We start from the raw sequence: 19,268 nt of genomic DNA on the forward strand, positions 1-19,268 counted from the left end.
CTCTGTGAAGGCAGATGAATTAAAATTCCTCAAGCAGTTTTGCAAGTCAATTGAAAGCTTCCGTGAAATACTCTGAAGCCACAATAAATATATAAACAAAAAGTGTGTTCTAAAAATAACCACAGTTTCCTGCCCATCCTCTCCTCTACATGTGAGGTTTTGTATCAAGCAAAGAGGAATAGGATTTAAAAATGCATGTGAACATGCTGCAAAACAAGTATATGTTTTTAATGTAAAAGATGGCATTGCCATTCTTTGCATTAGTGATCAGAGCTGGATGAAAACAATTACCTGAATGACAAGCAAAATATGAAATGCATACAATAGAAAATAAAGCAGCAGGTACCTAGTAACAGCAGTCGTAACTTCATCCTCTTTATTCTGTACAAGAACCCAGAAGAGCTGATTCATAATCACAGGAAGAAAATTCACAATTACATGGATCTTCTCAATTTTAAGCAAATTCTAAATATAAAATGAAAAAGAAAAACATACATTTACAGGAAGTTAATTTTAGACTGATTCAAGACAGTTGCACATGAACACCATTTTATCAGTGTAGTTACACACTGTATAGTTTTGCACATTTACCTGTGTTTCAGCCAGTATGGCGTGATGATTAGAACACTGACTGGAGAGCTGAGAGACTTGGGTTCTAGTCCCCCCTCAGCCATGAACCTCACTGGGCGACTGTGTGTCCCTCACAGACTCTCAGCCTGTGACTTTGGGTACCTCACAGACTCTTGGCATTGTTCTTGTAAGGATAAAATGGAGCTACATAAGCTGCACTGGATTCCTTACAAGAATTAAAAAGGTGGAATGCAATGTAACATACAATAATAATGCCTCGAACACCTATATTTTCAAAAACTGGTATATGAAGACAGAACCAGAATTGCATAGTAGTTTTTTATTTATTTTATTTATTTATATTGCGATTTATATCCTGCCTTTTTCCTACAAAGGGCTCAAGGCAGCTTACATCATCTCTCCTCCTCCATCTTATCTCCACAACAACAACCCTGTGAGGTAGGCAGGTTGGGCTGGGAGTCTGTGACTGGCCCAAAGTCACCCAGTTGGCTCCATGGCCGAGCGGGGACTCGAACCTGGATCGCCTGAGTCCCAGTCCCATTCTCTTAACCACTATACCACACTGGCTCTCACCAGTAGTTCAAGTACTGAATTGGACAAGGAAGTTCTGTTTTTGAATTCACACTCATCCATAAACCTCACTGGCTGAGTGTGAGCTTCTCACACTTTCACACTTTCTTGATTAGGTTTTGATTTCCAGTTCTGGATTCTTTCAGCTTAGGGTTGTGCTCAGACCTGGTCACGGTGGTATGTGCCCCAGTTACAGCTAGACTGGAAGATTGCAATGCACTGTGCCTGGGACTACCTTTGAAGTCTTCAGAAATTGCAGTTGGTCCAAACTGGATGTCCCAACAATGGTGGAAGTGCAGCTGAAGGGGACAGGCGAAAGAGCCTCCATGCCTAATTTGTACAACTCATGGCCATAGCAGGCTCAGTTGATTGCCTTTATTATGGCTTTTCCCTGTCTGGCAAAATCTTCCCTGCTTAGGATGCCACTTGTGTGATCAGATAGATGAGTCTTTAAGGCCTCTGTTTCGTCTGCTGCACTTGCCCCTGTTTTTTATTCTATTGCACTTTTATTTGGGATTTTACTGTGTTTTGTCCTTCATTTTAATTGTTGCTTGCTGCCCTGTGTCAGAGTGGCGAGATAAAAAATTCCATCCAGTTCCGTCACAACAGCGACAGAATTGATTTGATGATAAACTGTGGTAACCCAATGCCAGTATCCTGAGTGTATGGGGTGTGGGGGAGGGCGGAGAGAAAGAAAGGAAGGAAGCATCATGCTGATATAAATGCAGTGTTCCTCTAGCAGCTTGATCGTGTGTTGTGTGCACTTTGAGGAACCGCTAGAGAAGATTGACTTCCCTAGTGCCAGCAATGAGTTGGAGACTGAGCTATGTAAAATTCACCACAAAAGGAAGGGTTTGGTTAATGACTGCATTGCCTCATGCTGCCACTGACCCCATGCCCAGCTGCTGTTTGAATGTGGAAAACCCAAAGTGAATGACATAACGGCTCAGATTTAGTTCTAAATATTATTCTTACAGGCTGAAAATTTCACTTTTGAATTAAAACACAGAAGTAAGGTCGCTGATCATGTCTTCCAAGTGATATCAGAAATAGTGGTCACCAAGAGAAGATGTTAGTTTTAAATGGGTAGTTTAATAATTATGCAAATCATGCCATTGCTGCTTAGAATAGCAGTAAAGCTAGACAAAACAATCTAGGACAAAGGGATGCATTAATAGTCTTCTACTGACTTTGTGCCCAGGAAACTGGAAGGGCTTTCAAAACAAACTTGTGTCATTTCAATCCATGGTTATTTTCTTGAATTGTCCTAAATTCCCTTGTAAATATCTACTTGCTCGGTCACCAAGGGTGAATAAAAAATAGCTCAGTATCCAGGGGTGCCACTTTGCCTCAACCAGGTCAGTTGCACTCAAGGAGGTGACTGTTTACGCAATGAATGAATTGTCTGGACTGGGACAAGTCAGTGGAGCTTCCTTCCGCAAAATTCACTGACACACGGCATTTCAGAAAGAAGTATTTCCAGTCATTTGGGGTTATTTTAAGAATGGCAAAAGCTCTGGTTGTGTCAGCAATCGTGCTTGCTGGTTCACAGGTTCATGAGGACCCTCATCTATCTATCTATCTATCTATCTATCTATCTATCTATCTATCTATCTACCTACCTACCTACCTACCTACCTACCTGGGAGACAGCTGGGTTATGGCACGAATGGCAATCACAGACATATAGAAGTACATACACGGGATACTAACGCTTGGGTTAAGGGTTTTTATGGGCTACATGTCTTATTTTCCAGGTGTTCTGGAGGTATTGATCCATGTGCCATTCATTATCAGGGATCAGAGTTTTTAAAAGAAAAAATCCTGACAGATATATTTACAAAACAAATGTAAAGTGCAGTGCTACTTAGTTATGTGCATTATCACTAGCTTGTAGATTGCTTCATTTATTTACCTTACAGGAGATAATAAAGTTTGAGGTAGGTGGTTGAGAGAGATCCCTGTTCCTTTTTTGGCACTGCTGGAAAAATCTATTCAGATATGGATCCTAAAACAGAAAATATAAATAAAAGCGCTTAGCATAACATCTGCAGTGCTGACTTGCATTCTTGGGGTGAGTTGCAACGTCAGTGCCTGCAAGTCCCAGCTGCAGAAGCTGATGAGCATCATACACGGAGTGGCAGGGGAGACCTCCACCTCCATACTGCTCCACTCAGCATTTTAGCCAGGCAGCCACATTTGGCCATCTAGCTGGGATGTGCTGGAGAGGAATGAAAGGAGGTTGCAGAGGACACGGGATATGTCATGGCCTGGTCTCTGCATTCTCTTTCCCTACTGCTTCCCACCCACTTTGTCCCCAGTCCAAGAGCATTTTCCTGACCTCAAAGAGGCAGCCACTCTGGTTCTTCCTGCACTGGCTGCTGAAGACACAGAGTGTGGATTTCCAGCTCCAGCCTGGGAGCTTTGTTTCTCACCTTGGATCTGGGATTCCAAAGTATCCTTTGGGCCCCCATATGATGTTGAGGGGACAGAGAATCACTCTCTTAATGAATTAAATGTCAGAATAACATTAATGCCAGTCATTTTGGCCCCTTAAAATAACATGTTCATGCCTGATTTAGTCTTGAACAGATTTGTGGCAACTCTGCTAGATTCCTTGATAATTTGCATGAAAATCAGTTTTTTTCTCTTTTTTATACATTTTAGCGGTACTTGCACACTATCCTTTTTCTGCAAAAGAAAGCATTCAATTTATTTCCTTAGCTATTCACTTTTGCTTTTGGCAATCCTTATGTCTTTATAAATTATGGATGACTAGAATTAGGATGACTTGAATCTTGGATCCTAGGAGTCTTGGTGATTCAATGTATGACGTTAGAGAAGTGATCACAGACTCCCATTTCTTGAGATAAGATTAAAAAGATGCTTACCTGAGTATAAACTGTTGATACAACAAATGAAGACACCTTGAAGAGTGGCTTCCTTCCATCCACCCACTTAATGTCACTTCCACTATGCTGTAAATAAAACACAAATCTCACCAAAAAATCCTAGTGAATGACTTAATTTGCAATATGAAGTAAGTGTGAATATGCTGTTTTTGTAGCTTGTGATAGTATACTGGACACATATTTGCACTTCCGTAATACCCAGACCAATGCCCATATTTATAGAATTATGGTGAATTTTGAGGCTGTGAGGAACTATGTAGACAGAATAAGTGTCATGGATCTTTCTCACCTTGTCTAGAAGCTGAGCACAGTTATAAATAATACTGATTCTTGTCATTAGAATTATACATTTCTATACAAGGGTTTGACAGGCATGACCAAGCTAAGACATTTTTGATATCACAGGCTGCTGCATATAAACCTTGAACCAACTTCAAAGAATAATTAAACTTACTTGCAGGTGACCAGAAGAGATGTATTTGGCCACTTTCTAAGTGAGGTTGGATTCACACAACAACCCACGATTCAACAAAACCCCACTGTTCAATGTCAACCCACACTCAACCCATATCCTGCTTTGTTACGCTGTATGAAGTCATCCTTTATCTTAATTATTGGTTTAACTATAATTTATCACAATATTATCTTGTAAATTGCTTTAGGATTCATTTATTTTTTATATGAAAAACAGTATATAAATTCTCTCAAATCACTAGATGCACAAATATGCTAACTCAGAAGATCTGTCCACTACCAAAAAGGGTGTTGATTCACATGGGTGTTGATTCACAAGCACACACAGACTCACCATTTTACATAAGAAGCAGTATTTATGAATAAGTCCACATTTTATTTTATTAACCTTTATGTTATTAAGGTACGAACAACTAACAATATTGTAAAGGTACTCCAAACATCTTAAACTTTAACATTATTAAGTGCTTTGAAAACAATTGAATACTACATAATACCTTTCCAGTTGCAGGATCCTGAAGGCTTAGATAACCAGGAGGCAGACTGGTTGCCACTGGTAGGTTATGATCTTGAGACATTAGCTGGTCATCTTTCAACAATGGTAGCCAAGCATATCCCACTGCACCAAAAAGCAGATATTAGCCTTTTGGGGTTTATTCAAATAAAATGGAGCAATATCAACCAGAAAATCAAATCTTATCCTAACAACTTTCTTGGCTTACTTAAGCAGAAGCAACAATGACAAGAACAACAAATGTCCTAAAAGCTGGGCCTAAACTGATGATAGGCATACATCAAATTGAGGCAAACAGTCAGAACAGAAATCAAGTATAGGTACCTGATGTTTCCAGGGCCTCTTTCTTTTTGGCATTAGCTTTTGCATTGATGTCACAGGTGACATGATAAAATGAAAACAGAATGTGGTGTTTCTTATGGAGCTGAGTAGGCAACTCAATTTTGATCTGAAATGCAAAATATGATATTTATCTTCAATTTAAAGGATTACAGGAACAGAGAGAAAGAGGCAGCATGGCCGGATCCTAATTACAAACCTACTATTCTTGTTTCATTGTGCATTGGAGCTCTGACGGCTCTGTTTATCAGGCTGCTGCTCCATTCCTTTCCATGCTATAGCACATGCTATGCATATAATAGTGACATGAATATAAAGTTCTGCACCATTCCATATTCCAGCTGGAATACTTTGCAATTGTTAAACCAGTGCATATGATCAAATAGCTCGATACATGTTACAAATTAAAGAAAAGGAAAGAAAATGGCCACATGAAAATGGCCAATTGTTTACCAAGTCAAGAGTGGGTGCACATAAACACCAAACATATAGCCACTGAAAATGTTATATTTCAGACTGATATTAACAGTCCTGTTTTCAAATCCACCTTAAGAAATCTATTTATTACAGTAGTATTCAGTAAAAGAAAATATAGACTGACCTCATCATAGAAATCAGGATTCTGCGAATGATGTAGCACAGCTGTATAAGCTGCAGATGTAAAGAGGGGTCCACCAGGCTTCCCATAGATACACTGTTTAAAGAGACCTTATTTTAGGATGTGTGGATTGTATCAACAGGAGCTAATAGCTTGTGGTCATCAGGGCTTTTTTTGTGGTAGAACGCACCGGAACCGCGTTCTGGGACCTTTTTTTCAATGGGTTTTACGAAGTGGTTTTGGTGTGGCAGATCAGCAGCAAACATCATTAACATAGTGCCTGCAGGCTGCTATTGCGTCTGCGATCTGCCATCTGATAGTAAGAGATAGCTGCTTGGGATGCTGCTCCGATCTGCTATCTGATAGTGAGAGATAGCTGCTTGGGATGCTGCTCCGCTTCTGATTGGGATTGGGAAGCTTCTGACATGAGCTTCCGAACCCTTTTTTTTTTTTTTTAACAAAAAAAGCACTGGTGGTCATAGTCAGAAGGCTGTATCAGCCTGAATTTTCACAGTATATTCTATGCTATCATAAACATGTTTAGGCAGTTGAAGTAAACTGTCCGTAATATGGGAAGCCACAATAGCCAGAATCCAAAGAACTGTGAAACTGTTCACAGCCACAGTTTCTCAAATAACCACCCCACACGTCACATTGCAAATTACTTTAAAGGCAGTTCAGGGCATGCCATGAGGACCAGATTTCCAAAGGAAAAAGGTTGACAGCACACAAAAGGTGGTGGATGACCCTAATTCAGCTTCTTGGATTCCAGGTCCTGATAGCAATGAAGGGTGCATTCACAGAGGGAAATATCCTGTAATACAGAGAGTATTCACAGCTCTCTCTACAAGCATTAGTTCATATTTTATAAATGGACACTGATAAGGATCAATCCTGCATCATCCAGGGTGCCCCTTTTATCACATCAGGCACTGGCTTTTTCAAAAATCCTTTTAACAGCAATACTGTGGAACTGGCAATTTCCACCCATAACTGTTATTACACTGGAATGTTAAAGGATCTAGACACCCCACATTGCAAATGGGATCCATCTTTCCTCACCTTCACTGGCTTGGAATCTTCTTCATCGGAACTTTTAAATTCAATACACACTGTGATATTCCGTGCCTATAATGTAAAGGTGCAAATGGAAATCATTAGCCCATAAAATTACGTGAAGATTAAAGATGGGGTTTGTTCCAGATGTGAATGTGAATCCAGCAGAGAACAATTTGGAAATATTTAACTTCATGTCAGCTGGATTATGTGAATGATACAGAAGGCGGTCTTTCTAGCTTCTGGATGTGCCTTGGTATAATTTACTTCCAGTAGATGTTAGTATGCAAAATGACCTTTTAAGGTTAATTGCAAAGGCCTAAGGTGGCAATCACGGTTCTATACCTCCTGTATGCTTAAATGTGATTGATTTCAGCACGTCGATGTGCCCTTGCTTTGAAGCACGTCCTACTGAGTTCAGTGAAACATATTTTAATGAAACTATGTTAAGTATGAGCCTTGATTCCATTAAATTGTAGCTGCTTCTCTGTTGCCATTAGCTACCACTTAAGAAAATGACAGCACATTAACTTCAATTGAGAATTTAAAATAAATATAATTTTTAGATTGAGCAAAAAGAAAAGAAAAAGACAGGCATAATCCACGACAAAACTGCACTATGCCAGTCTAAATACAGTCAACAAAATCAACAGGACTTATGTTAACATCAATGCCTACATATGACTGGGGTTGAAAAAAGCATGGGGTCAGATGAATACTGCACACATAACAAATCAATCCAACTGAATTTGAGGTAACTGGCTGGTTAGTAGGAGCACAGTCAACTTTCAATGTGCAGAGAAGCAATTATTCAACTGCTTTAACCCAATCAGAAGCTTCCTGTGAACTGCTGAGTCTGAGAAGTAACTGAAAGCATCACAACCCAATGCATTTTCCAAGGCACTGAAAGCACCTGCACCCTCCAGTCAAGGAATCAATATTTAGTTTGCAATCCGCAGAGTACTTACTGGGTAGTAAATCTCATTGAACTCAGTCGGACTTACTTTTGAGTAAGCATGCTGAGGCTTGCTCTGTTATGCCTATTGCCCTCCTGATGGACATACCTTGTTGAAGCATTTTTGGCTATCATATTTCAGATGTTTGGGATAGATATAGATTTGGTTTTTATATATTTTATGAGTCTGGGAGTACTTTGTAGATTCTTGGACAAATTCCTCCACTTCTACTGTTGGTTTATGCTCCTTGATATCATTAAATGGCTTTATTGGAATAAAAGATGATGTTACACAATCTTGAGAAAGACAAAAGAGAAAAAGGAATAAAGCCATTAAGTCTTAAAGTTATAGTACTTTAAATTAGAGTTTATAATCTAGAAAGCCCAGTGGACTAGAGCTTCATATACCCTTCCTGTGCTATAAACAGCAATATCATTATATCAGTTAATGAACAATCCAACCAATGAAGACTTCCTGACCTAAAATGTAAGGCAGCATACAATTCATGTCCCTCTACTAATAGATATCTGTTAGGGGACTATAGAGAGGGTGATTTTCAGCATTTTTTCCTCCCATTTGGCCATCTCCCACATTCTTCTGTAGGATCTTACAATCCTCAGGTACAGGCTGCATGCAAAAATTGAAAGTCTCTTATGAATGGCATCAGCAGTTCTGAAGAATTAACATCTCTTTCCATAACACAAGTTTATGGGAGAAAGTACGAGTTATTCAACCTTCATCTTTTTCCACTTCTATGGAATGTGCACTGCCCTTGCATGCACTTTTATTGACCACATCTGCTGTGTAACAAGCCTTCAGATGCATGCCAATAGAACAACTCATCTACCTATCTATCCCTTTATCTATCCATCCATCCATCAGCAACCACAGAACCAATGAAACAAACATGATTAAAACACATTCCTTTTTTCTTAGTTTAATTTCTCATATTAATACTTAGTAATAGCACATTTTAATGATTATAAAATGAAATCCTACTTGGGTGCTCCAAAGGTACACAATCAACTGTGATTTCTAAACTGCCTGGGATGGTCTGAATTTTATTTATCTTCTCTGTTCTGCAAACATAGAAAAGATAACATTTTAGACAGCTGACACTGACAGAGTAAGTAACAACTGTACTGTGAACTCCAGTTATAAAATAATTAAAGAACAGCACAACCCTATAGTCCCTGATAGAACACCCCAGGGACAAGATATAGAGGATCCCCTCTACCATGGCTATGTATATGGCTACAATGTTTGGAGGGAAAATCAGAGACCATATCCTTCCCTCTCCTCATCATAGCCACTGCAGAAAGCCCACTGGTGCCTGCTCTTCTGAGGCTGCAGTAGTGATGTTGGAAGGGCTTGGGGAAAAGGTGGTAAAGCAATGGAGAAGGAGAGGAGGCAGGAGGGGAAGGAAGAGAGACCAGGATCCACAGATCCAAAGCCTATTTATCATTTATTGTCTCCAGAACAAAGCAGATGAGTTGAGAGGTTCATCTAGCTGAAATGGTCAAGAAAAAGAGGAATGGGAAGTGTTTTTGCTCCATCCTCCTCCTCTTAGACTGGCTGCTGCTCACAGGACTTAGGATAGACAGAGGGAGCCCTCTGTCTGTTGGATGGCCATTCCCTAGAATTGCATGTGCAACAAAGAATAGGGCCAGCTGTAGCCAAACTATAGCGAAATAGCATTCTCATATTCAAATTGAGGAAAGGTGAATAAGAAAAAAACCAAACCCAGTTCATGCAACCTTATTTCTGCTACTTGTGCTAATAGCTGTTGTAATTGCCTGCCTTGCAACAGCAGGAAATACACTCTACCTTACTTCTGTGTTGCCTCTGAATGGATTCAGAATCCGCAGGTAATAATGAGGGGATGAGGAAAGGAGAACCACACTGTTCAAAAGTATCTCAGTGGCAATTTTGGAAGCCATTATTAAGGCTGTGCTTGTTAATCCTATATAACATGCCTAAGTGAGGGAGAATCACTTCAGTGTTAGTCACAGTGAATACAACCATTTGGCCTCCAGATTCTCCTTTCCTTAACCTAGGAGGAACACTGTTGAAAACACTAAATTTGTTGTGCTATCAACACCTGCGAGGGTCCTGCATGACTCATCAAGACTGAGCAGACAACACACAAGCCTCATCTGCTTCTTATTACACAACAAAAAAGCCTGCAGATGCGGGGGGGGGGGTGTCTTCTTGAATATAGGATGAAATAAATAATAAAAAAGAATTCTGAATAAAGACATTGCATCTAACCAATAGCAACCAATAAGGCTTTCCGCCATGAAATTTGTTCATACATATTGAATCCTCATGCTTTTTCCTTGCTTCTGCATAAGTTAATTTCATGCAGCACTGCAATCAAGTGGCCATAAAAGTTGTTTCTATATCAAACACCTCTCCATTTTTCTTGGAGAGCTTTGCTCAAGGTTCAGCTTGCATATAACAGACTAACATGAACACTATTCTATATAATGTGCTTATTTTGTTTCCTTTATGGAAGCAAAACCATTAATATAAAATAATTAATACAATATGCTAAAGTCCTAAACACACCCAAGCAAGGCTTCCTTACCTTCTGTATTCTGTTATTAGTTTCATTAAGTCATCTGTTGAAATTTTGTTACTTTCTTGCCTGAACAAAGGTGAGAACCGTGAATCTCGGTCTATATTTCCTTGATTGTCCTTAAAAACTGGCCTAGAATAAATATATTATATGACAATCAGTCACTAAACCATCACTGATACAATTTTTAATACTCTTAAAGACACACAAGACATTTATCCTCAGGAAAGCAAAAGTTCCTTTGCTACCAGATACCTACTTCAGCTACCTTTTTACTAGTTTCATCTTTTGTGAAAAAACCCATCATCCTGAAATTAAATGTTACTGCTTTGGATCTTTCTTTCATCAAGTGATGCACATTCAAGGTCTTTCAGATAGTCATTAACCAGATCCAAATCTCCTTAGCTTTAGCAAGGTTACTGCATCATTTTTCCTCACTTTGTGCACAGGGATTTAAAACCTCCACAATAAAGAACAGGCATTTAACAATAGCAAGAACTACCAGCAGAATGACAAAGATGTCCTGGTAATATGAATACTGTATAAAGGCATCTGCTCAAATCATGAAGTGTGTTGGTAAGCTACCTTGGGAAAGCAGTAGGTATTCCTGAAAGCCTATACATACACCCTGAAAGGTGGTATATAAATTTCTGAAACAAAACAAAACAAAATTAATTCGTTGTGAATTAGACACTGATCCAGTGTAGGATCAAGCTGTGTCACTAGATAACCAGTCATCCTGTGCTATGGGATTCAGAAGAATACCTGCCTCTTACTGGCAATTGAAATTACAGGGCAATACAGAACAGCTTCTTAACACACGAATCGGCTTGAAATGTCATAAAAGGAGGCCTTGAGTCCACCCACTCTGGAAGGCAAGAATGAGGAAGAATCTCTGCTGTGGTATCTTCAAATTGGAATGTTTTTCAGAAAAGTTCTTCCAAGAAAGTTCCATTGTCAGGTGGAAACTTTCTACCAGCCCAGGCATTCCTGCTTACTGAGCTAGCTTGAGTGTTTTTATGCTTTTGGCTAGGTTTCATTATCAGGCTATAGACTACTGCTTTTGAAATTTTATTGTTTTGAATATTGGATTTTATTGTATTTGATTGTATTGTTTTCGTGTCTATGCTGGGAGTCTTGTGTTAAAAGTGAAGGGTACATGGATGAATTTACTAAAGTCATACATAAGTATTAGCTTCTTTTGAGTGTATGAGAATTTTATCTATTTTCCTTGCATTTTCCTTGCCTCACAGCTCGCTATTTCCTTTGATAGACAGATTCTTGACTTTTCCCAGGGTCTTTGACCTTTCCCCAGTTTTTCCTCTTTATCTTCAAGAGTAAAAGCTGAAGAAAGCAGCAAAAAAGAATAACTCATAAGTAGCTTACTTGTATGGAACTTCTTCTAACAACCCTAAAAGTATACATAAATGCATTTTAAAGTTATTTTACTAACTCAAGTCATTTTCCAATGTATACCACACATACTGAAATGGTTCCAGAAAAAGTGTGTTTTAAAATTAAAATATTAAAAATGTTAGAAAAATGTCCTGTCAAGGCACTACTTTGGGGACAAGTAATTGTTACTTACTTTGGTTGTGTGGGGTGTTTTTGTAACCCCATAATAAATCTGTATCTGGTAAAGTAAATGTTTCCTTGATGAGATCCCACAGCTTTACCCACATCCCCTCTTTCATGTCCTCATTCCTCATGACTGAGAGAGGGAGTTTAGTTTTACACAGCACTAGTTCAGTATTTTGCCCAAACATCATTTTGTATTTTGTATCAACAATTGTTAGTATCAACAATTATTTGTTGATGGAAGCCAACTTTGTAAGCAAAGGCTTGAAGTTAGCTTGTATCAGTCCAGATGACAGCACAGGTGGTAGTTATGCAAAAGTAGAAGTGAAATTTCCAAACTCCTCTGGGCAGTGGGTGAGAGAATGGGGATACACAAGCTGAAAGCACTTCATTTCGGTGAATGGGGCAGCATAAAAGTTTACTAACTAACTAAATAAATAAATTTATGGCTTGCTAAAGGAAACTATGGTTTAGCATGACATCTTACAGTACCAATTTTGAAAATAAATGAGATAGGAAAAGTGCCTTATTAGAGTGAGCTGCTAATTAGTGAATTCCTAAGTTGGGCTAGCATTCTTTATTTTAAAGCTGCAAGCTCTTTATGTTCTGATCTCCCACCAGTGGAAACTGGAAAAGCAACTGGATGGGCAGATATATGAGCCATAAAGCAGACATTAATGCTGCACTGTTCTGCAGACTGGGTTCTATTTGAATGAGAATAATGGAATGGGAGGAAGAGGGATATATGGAAAATATTTCACTGGGGAATCAGTCTTCCAAGTACAAATCATATTTGTAAACTCTGGCAGCTGTGTAGGAATATGAGAAAGGGAAACTGACTTGTCATATTACAATTCTAATGTATGCTATAATTATTATCTCTTGGGAAATCATACAGAGCAACAGCCCAAAATCTAGGACAAATAAGCATCTTTTGTGACATAAAAGAAGGACAGTTTCGGCTGCAAGGCTGAGAAATTGTCAGATTTTGGGTAATTCAAGAGTATGTGAAAATTATACTCCAGCTGTCTGTGTCTGCTTTAAATTATAATAGATTTTTGAAAAAGCATATAAAACAGGAATAGTGCTAATGCCAGAGATTAAAGAAATGGAAAGCACATTCACAGTCCAAGATTTCTGCTTTTAATCATAGCTGAGCCATTTTTTTGTACAGCACATTGTGTGTATGGAGTGGAAAAATCTATTTATAGACTGGTAAGATTATTGGATCAAATTCCACTTTTTTATCCCAAATTCAGGAGAAATTGCCAAACTACAGGAAATATACATTCAATATATGAATGATGAAGTGATTCAACAGTGTTGAAGCTGTCCTGTGTCTTGTTCAGAAGCTGGCTTTGCAGCCACCCACTGGCCCACACCGCAGAATTGTAATTTGCATTTTAAAATGTCATTGGTGTTTGTGCATATATATAATCAATTAATCATGAAGTGTAGAAACTAATGTTTGCAACACAGATTAATGGCTCATGAGAAGCAGCAGGAGGGTTGTGGGTTTTTTGCTTTTTGCTTTTTTTTTTAGTTGAAGCCACAACTACCACCACCATCTTCCTGTTACTTCCTCTGCATAAACTGAACCTTAAAAGGAAAAGGAAGATGACAGCTGCTGCTCCATTTACATGACAGGAGAAATGGTGTTGCATCTGCTGCCTCTCATTTGGAAGCCTTTCCAAGGAAGATGTCTCCATGCTATACATCCATCTCTGTGTGGATGACAGCCAGTTGTCACAGATGGCAAAAGGGTCATACAATTGTTTTCTGACTGTAGTATTTTTATTCTATTCAGACATTCAAAAAAATACACAGGGTCATCCACTGTGTAGGGGGGCACAGGGTGACATGAAATGCTTTCATCCCATTGTTCCCATGCATAGCAGCTCTCTCCCTTCCACTTCCAACGGTTACACACTAAATACAAAGTTCTGGAGGGAGCTTCTCTATGTGCTGCCAGCATGTGCAATCAGGGTTCCTAATCTAAGAGACTTTTAAGTGTCAACACCTGAACATGCTTTAAGTTCTCCTCTGGACCTTTGCACTCAACTCAAAGTCAGGAATGCAGCCAGTGTGTGTCAGAACATGTGGGATGCTCTTTTGGTCCTATGGAAAAAGTAGTGCCCACTGGGGAAAAGGATTTGATGACAGTGGGGGAGCTTGAGGAATGCAAAACACATGCTCTGGGTCCACATGTGACCTGTGGGTTATGCTGCATAACTTATGCATCCTTGCCTTACACAGTTTGGGCCTTCCTGCATTCTTATGTATGCCTAAATAAGGCAGTAGAAAATGATATATTAAAGTGTAGCCTTCAAGCCTAGTCTTCTCTGTGGAATACCCATTTCTAGGGTAGGAGTCATTTTTAGTGAAAAGGATTCAGTCTTGTGAACCTTGCTTTGCATTTGGATTTTTTTTTTTTTTTTAGATGTAAACACACGTGTTATTTCTGCTTGCACACATTTATGGTCTGCAGTTGGTAAAGTTCAGTGCATTTAGTACTAGCATATAAAATTGAGGTAACCATGTCTAAAGGTTATCAAACTGTTGTCCTGCAGTTTGCTGTATGTCATGTCAATTAAAGGGCTAGATTAGAGTAAATTTAATTGAAAAATGCCATTGCCAAATTAAATGGCAGCACCTGTAAAGCACCTGTAAATCATAAAATTTCTTTATGATTGTAGCTAACCTACCATCAACTCATTATGTTATTGTTGCAAGAGCACTAATGGAGAATGGGCATAGTAAGAAAAATGCTGCGTGGAATATGCAGGGCCAAATTACTATTCTTTGTGCTAGAGAATAACCTTTCATTGGGATGGACTGGCAAGTAAGTGAGAATATTAGTTTTGTTTTCTGCCTTTATAGTCCAATCCCTTAAGTTTCTTTATAAATTCTACATTTCATTGTAACCTCTGTAGATATACTAGCAGTACACATACAGACTTCATTCAACATTAAAGGTAAAACTGGGAAAATAAGTTTGGCATATTCATTGTGCTTTGTTCATAGTTGAATTGTCGCTTTGTTATAATTTCTGAGAAGCTCATAGGGTGTTTATACTGAGCTGTCTTGAGCTGCTCCTATAATAAAGCTATTATTGTACTGGTTTGTTAAACTTTCTCCTTTCCTTAATGGAGGTCTTCCAAAATTTTAGAAATTTTAAAATTTCACTTCTCCTAATGACCATTATTTGTCCTGCTCTTTCTTTCCTGTGTTCTGCATTTCTTGGCCCTTTCAGCAGCACACAGCCATCTAAATAGGGAAATTGTTATTGTTCTACCTCCTAGTTTGGAGTGGGAGAAGACCAGCCCCCCTTGAAGTCTTTAACAGTATGATAAATGGCTACCATCAACATTTATATAGGCAATTACATACCGCACAGACCAAGCAAAGGGCATCCGATATTTTCCCAACTTGCTGCAGAATTGTTTGTTGGATTTTAGCACCTTCTGTGCCCACTAGGCAAAAACAAATGGACAAACATTAATTCCATGAAGAAAATAATCAGAGATCCCATAAATATACTATAAATGCTACTCTCCAGAATGATCAATTGAAACTTTAATTATTCACAAGAAAAGAATTATATTAACAATATAACTTTTGAGTTCCTGTGATATATTCTACCAGTGAATCATCACTGTATGATAACAGGAGGAGGAGGACTTGGCTGGAGTCAATGCCAAGGTGTTAGACTGGGATGGGAAATTTGTGTTCTCATCTTCACTCAGCCATGAAGCTCACTAGTAACTTTGAGAAAGTCACTGACTCTCAGCCCAGCCCAGCCCAGAGTTATTCTGGGCATGACATGGAGAGGAAGTTATGCCTTGGGTTCTTTGAGTTCTTGCTATCATTAGCAATTTCATTCTAAGCAGCCCATTAGCTGAAGCTCTCTGGGCTGTTCCGGGTTGCTATTAAGATAAAACAGAGAGACAGGGTAAGTAAACCACCTTTGTTTCCTTGCAGGAAACAGAAGGGCTATAATTACAGGAAATAAAGCAAAAATAGTCAGCCCCCTTGTTTAATGCCAGAAATCCAGAGCTAGAGCATCCACAACAGATGGCTGCCTAGCCTCAAGTGGAGCCCACCCACCATCCTAGCTACTTGGTTTCATTATGCGGATGTTCACTAATGTTCCTCCAATTATATATTTCAATGAACCCAGGTTATTTGTGCGGGTGTGGGGAAGAGATCTGTAAAAGCTCCAATTCATAGCCATGCAAATTAAACCAATTAGCTACCACCCTTTCCCTCATTATTGAGATTTCTACTGCAGATTGCATTGCCTTTTCTGTAAATTGGTTATTTCCATGAAAGGAAATGAAAGTCCTCTTGCTGGCTGCAAACACATACTTATTATTTATACAATTAGGAATTCACCAGGGTTCCCCTGTGACAGTTTTTCACTCCAGTGGTCAAATTTTCCTTTAGGAGATGAAAGGCATGTAATCTCTTGATTGTGTTACCTTGTTGGAATCTGGGTTTCTTATATATGGTTCTGCACTGGTGGCAATATTTCCCATCAGAACCTTTTCAATTTTTGCCACCAAAACGATTTCAGAATGAGGATTATTTATGGAGAAAATTGCCTGGAGATAGGAAAGAAACTCAGTAAGAATAAACAATGCAGAGGTAGAAACAATTTTATTTAATAGATGAAGGTTGCTATGATCATAAAGCACAGAGAAACTGCTGACTGTGCCCCTTCTTTAAGGGACAGGCAGGAGGAAGCTGTGTCTTGGACTTCATATTGTGGCTGCCTAGCTGGCTGAGTGGTATGGGAGGATCCAAAAATATCAAAGAGCTGCTCCACCCTCCATAAGCTTCAATCAGAAGCAAAAGTGGCAGAATTGGGAGTGATACTCTTGACTGTAGTTTCCAAAACTCATTGAATGCATTGGTTGTGAGAAGTGAGGATTTGGTTGGTAGGTAAGGTGTGTTAATACAACTAAGCAGCTTAACACTAGGTTGCAGCTTGTAGGCACAGCACAGGTAGAGCAAAGAAATGGCAAAAGCATATTTGTAACCACTTTGCAGCACTCTGGCTCTATTGAGGAGAAGGGTGGAATGTTCAGACCAGCTCCTGAGACTAATTGTTAAGGAATTGGAACAGGAAGCTGGAACAATGATTCCTGGAGCTCCATCATCTCATGGAAAGGGTTGATTGTAAGGAGCTGGCTTCAAATAGGAGAGAATATCTTAAGATAGAAGTGGAAGTGTGATAGCCTGACAAAGATGGAAAGAAATAGCTTTTCTAGCCACCATCACACCCGCACTGTGAGGGACATTTATTCCTGTTATAGGTAAGCTGTACTGCTAAGCATAATGGGGTAGTTCATCCCATATATTGTCCCACATCTTTGTGTGGGTTTGGAGGCCAAGCTCCAGGAGCTGTGCTCCTAAGGGCAAAGGCAGGTCATTTGCACTTTTGCATAATCTGAATGTAATTAGTTTATGTAATAAGTAAATAACAATGGTAATGACAACAACGACTAAACTTTTCCTTTAGTTGTTTCACTGTTGCTTTGGACAGTCATCACTCAAACTAGGGGTGATTACACAGGTGAACTGAACACTGACACAGTGACATTATATGAAATTTGTTTCATTTATCATTTTGGTGTGGTGGCAAATGTGGCATGGTGGTTAGAGTGTTGCCCTGGGACTTGGGAGATCTGAGTTTAATTCCCCCCAATCTATGGCGCTCCTGGCTTGTTACTGACCCTTAGGGTAACCTAATTCACAGGGCTGTTGTGAGGATAAAATGGAGAGGAGCAGGACCATGTAAACTATGCCTTGAATTCTTGCAAGAGTTTAAAGGTCAGTGTATAAATACAATAAATAATAATTTAGAATTCTGCTGTAGTTTTTAAAATGCATACAATAAGTACCTGTTTTGGATACTTCAGCCACTCTTCTGGAAATCCCTTGACTTGTGGTTCTTCTTCTTTGGTGCCAATAGTTTCAACAGCTCCATTTTCTAATGAGGGCGAAGAGCCTGACACCATCTGTCTAACAAGAGCATGATTTAGATCCACGTGGAAGTCTGCAGAGAGCTTTCTGTTGTCTCTGATGTCAAAAAGAGCCACACTCACAAAAAAGGGCTCGATCTGGAGGCAGAATACAGAAACAAAAAGAAATAAAATTGAAAATAAGAGTATAGCAGAATATAGCAAGCTAGTACAATCAATCCTACCCATTTCTATTCAGAAATGTCCCATTGAGCTTAATGCAACTAAATCTCAACCGTACATGAAAATGTGTTCCTTCAAATGCTGTTGGATTGCCTAGTCTAGCTAAGTCTGATAGGTGAGGTAGGCCAACAGTATTTGGGAAGCCACACATTCTTTGCTCCAGAGTTAGTCTGATTGGTATACAATCGACTAAGGCTTTAGGTAATCAATGGATAAAGGTCAGTTTTAATTTGTGAGTTTACTTAATCAGTTGGAGTTCTTTGAGAGCATCAATAAGAATGTAGGCAGGTATGATCCAGTAGGCATTGTTTACCTGGACTTCCAAAAGGCCTTTGACAATGTCCCTCACCAAAGGTTTCTGAGAAAACTGAAATGTCATGGAATAACGAATGGAGGGGGGGTGTCTTCTTATGAATCACTAACTAGTTAAAGAAAAGAAGACAGAGGGAGGAGAAAATGGCAATTTCTCAAAAGAGAGAGATGTTAACCAGCGGACTCCCACAGGGTTCTGCATTAGGACCAATACTTTTCAACCATTCATAAATGATCTGGAATGAGGAGTTGGTAGTAAAGTGGCTAAATTGCTGATGACACTAAACTTTTTAAGATGATTAAAACCAAATGGGATAGTGAGGTGCTCCAAAGGGTTCTCTCTAAACTGGGAGAATGGGCATCAAAATGGCAAATGCAGTTCAATATAAACCAGTGAAGAGTAATGCACGAGGCAAAACATCCCAGCTTCAAGCTGAGGGAATCTGAACAGTGACTGAGCAAGAAAAGGATCTTGTGGAAGTAGTGGACAGCTTCATGAAAATGTTGGGCCAGTGTACAGCTGCAGTGAAAATGAATACTTTCTGGATATAAACCCTGATGTGACCAGTGCTTGCACT

General features: G+C 39.2%; 1 protein-coding gene across 6 annotated transcripts in view; it reads right to left on the bottom strand.

The window, feature by feature from the left end:
* The window catches only part of DOCK10 (dedicator of cytokinesis 10), a 197,028-nt gene that overhangs the window by 56,988 nt on the left and 120,772 nt on the right, over window positions 1-19,268 (bottom strand). For all 6 annotated transcript variants that reach the window (XM_044432859.1, XM_044432856.1, XM_044432860.1 and 3 more), the window contains exons 12-24: window positions 18,076-18,294; window positions 16,651-16,773; window positions 15,560-15,642; window positions 10,601-10,723; window positions 9,010-9,089; window positions 8,119-8,306; window positions 7,061-7,126; window positions 6,002-6,094; window positions 5,386-5,509; window positions 5,045-5,166; window positions 4,053-4,139; window positions 3,077-3,169; window positions 347-465 (exon numbers count right to left, since the gene is read on the bottom strand). In XM_044432859.1, the coding sequence (XP_044288794.1) occupies window positions 347-465; window positions 3,077-3,169; window positions 4,053-4,139; window positions 5,045-5,166; window positions 5,386-5,509; window positions 6,002-6,094; window positions 7,061-7,126; window positions 8,119-8,306; window positions 9,010-9,089; window positions 10,601-10,723; window positions 15,560-15,642; window positions 16,651-16,773; window positions 18,076-18,294 (1,520 nt within the window). The remainder of the gene's footprint in view (window positions 1-346; window positions 466-3,076; window positions 3,170-4,052; window positions 4,140-5,044; window positions 5,167-5,385; window positions 5,510-6,001; window positions 6,095-7,060; window positions 7,127-8,118; window positions 8,307-9,009; window positions 9,090-10,600; window positions 10,724-15,559; window positions 15,643-16,650; window positions 16,774-18,075; window positions 18,295-19,268) is intronic.

Source organism: Varanus komodoensis, unplaced genomic scaffold, assembly GCF_004798865.1.
Source record: "Varanus komodoensis strain SLA01 unplaced genomic scaffold, ASM479886v1 scaffold25, whole genome shotgun sequence".
NCBI classification, from domain to species: domain Eukaryota; kingdom Metazoa; phylum Chordata; class Lepidosauria; order Squamata; family Varanidae; genus Varanus; species Varanus komodoensis.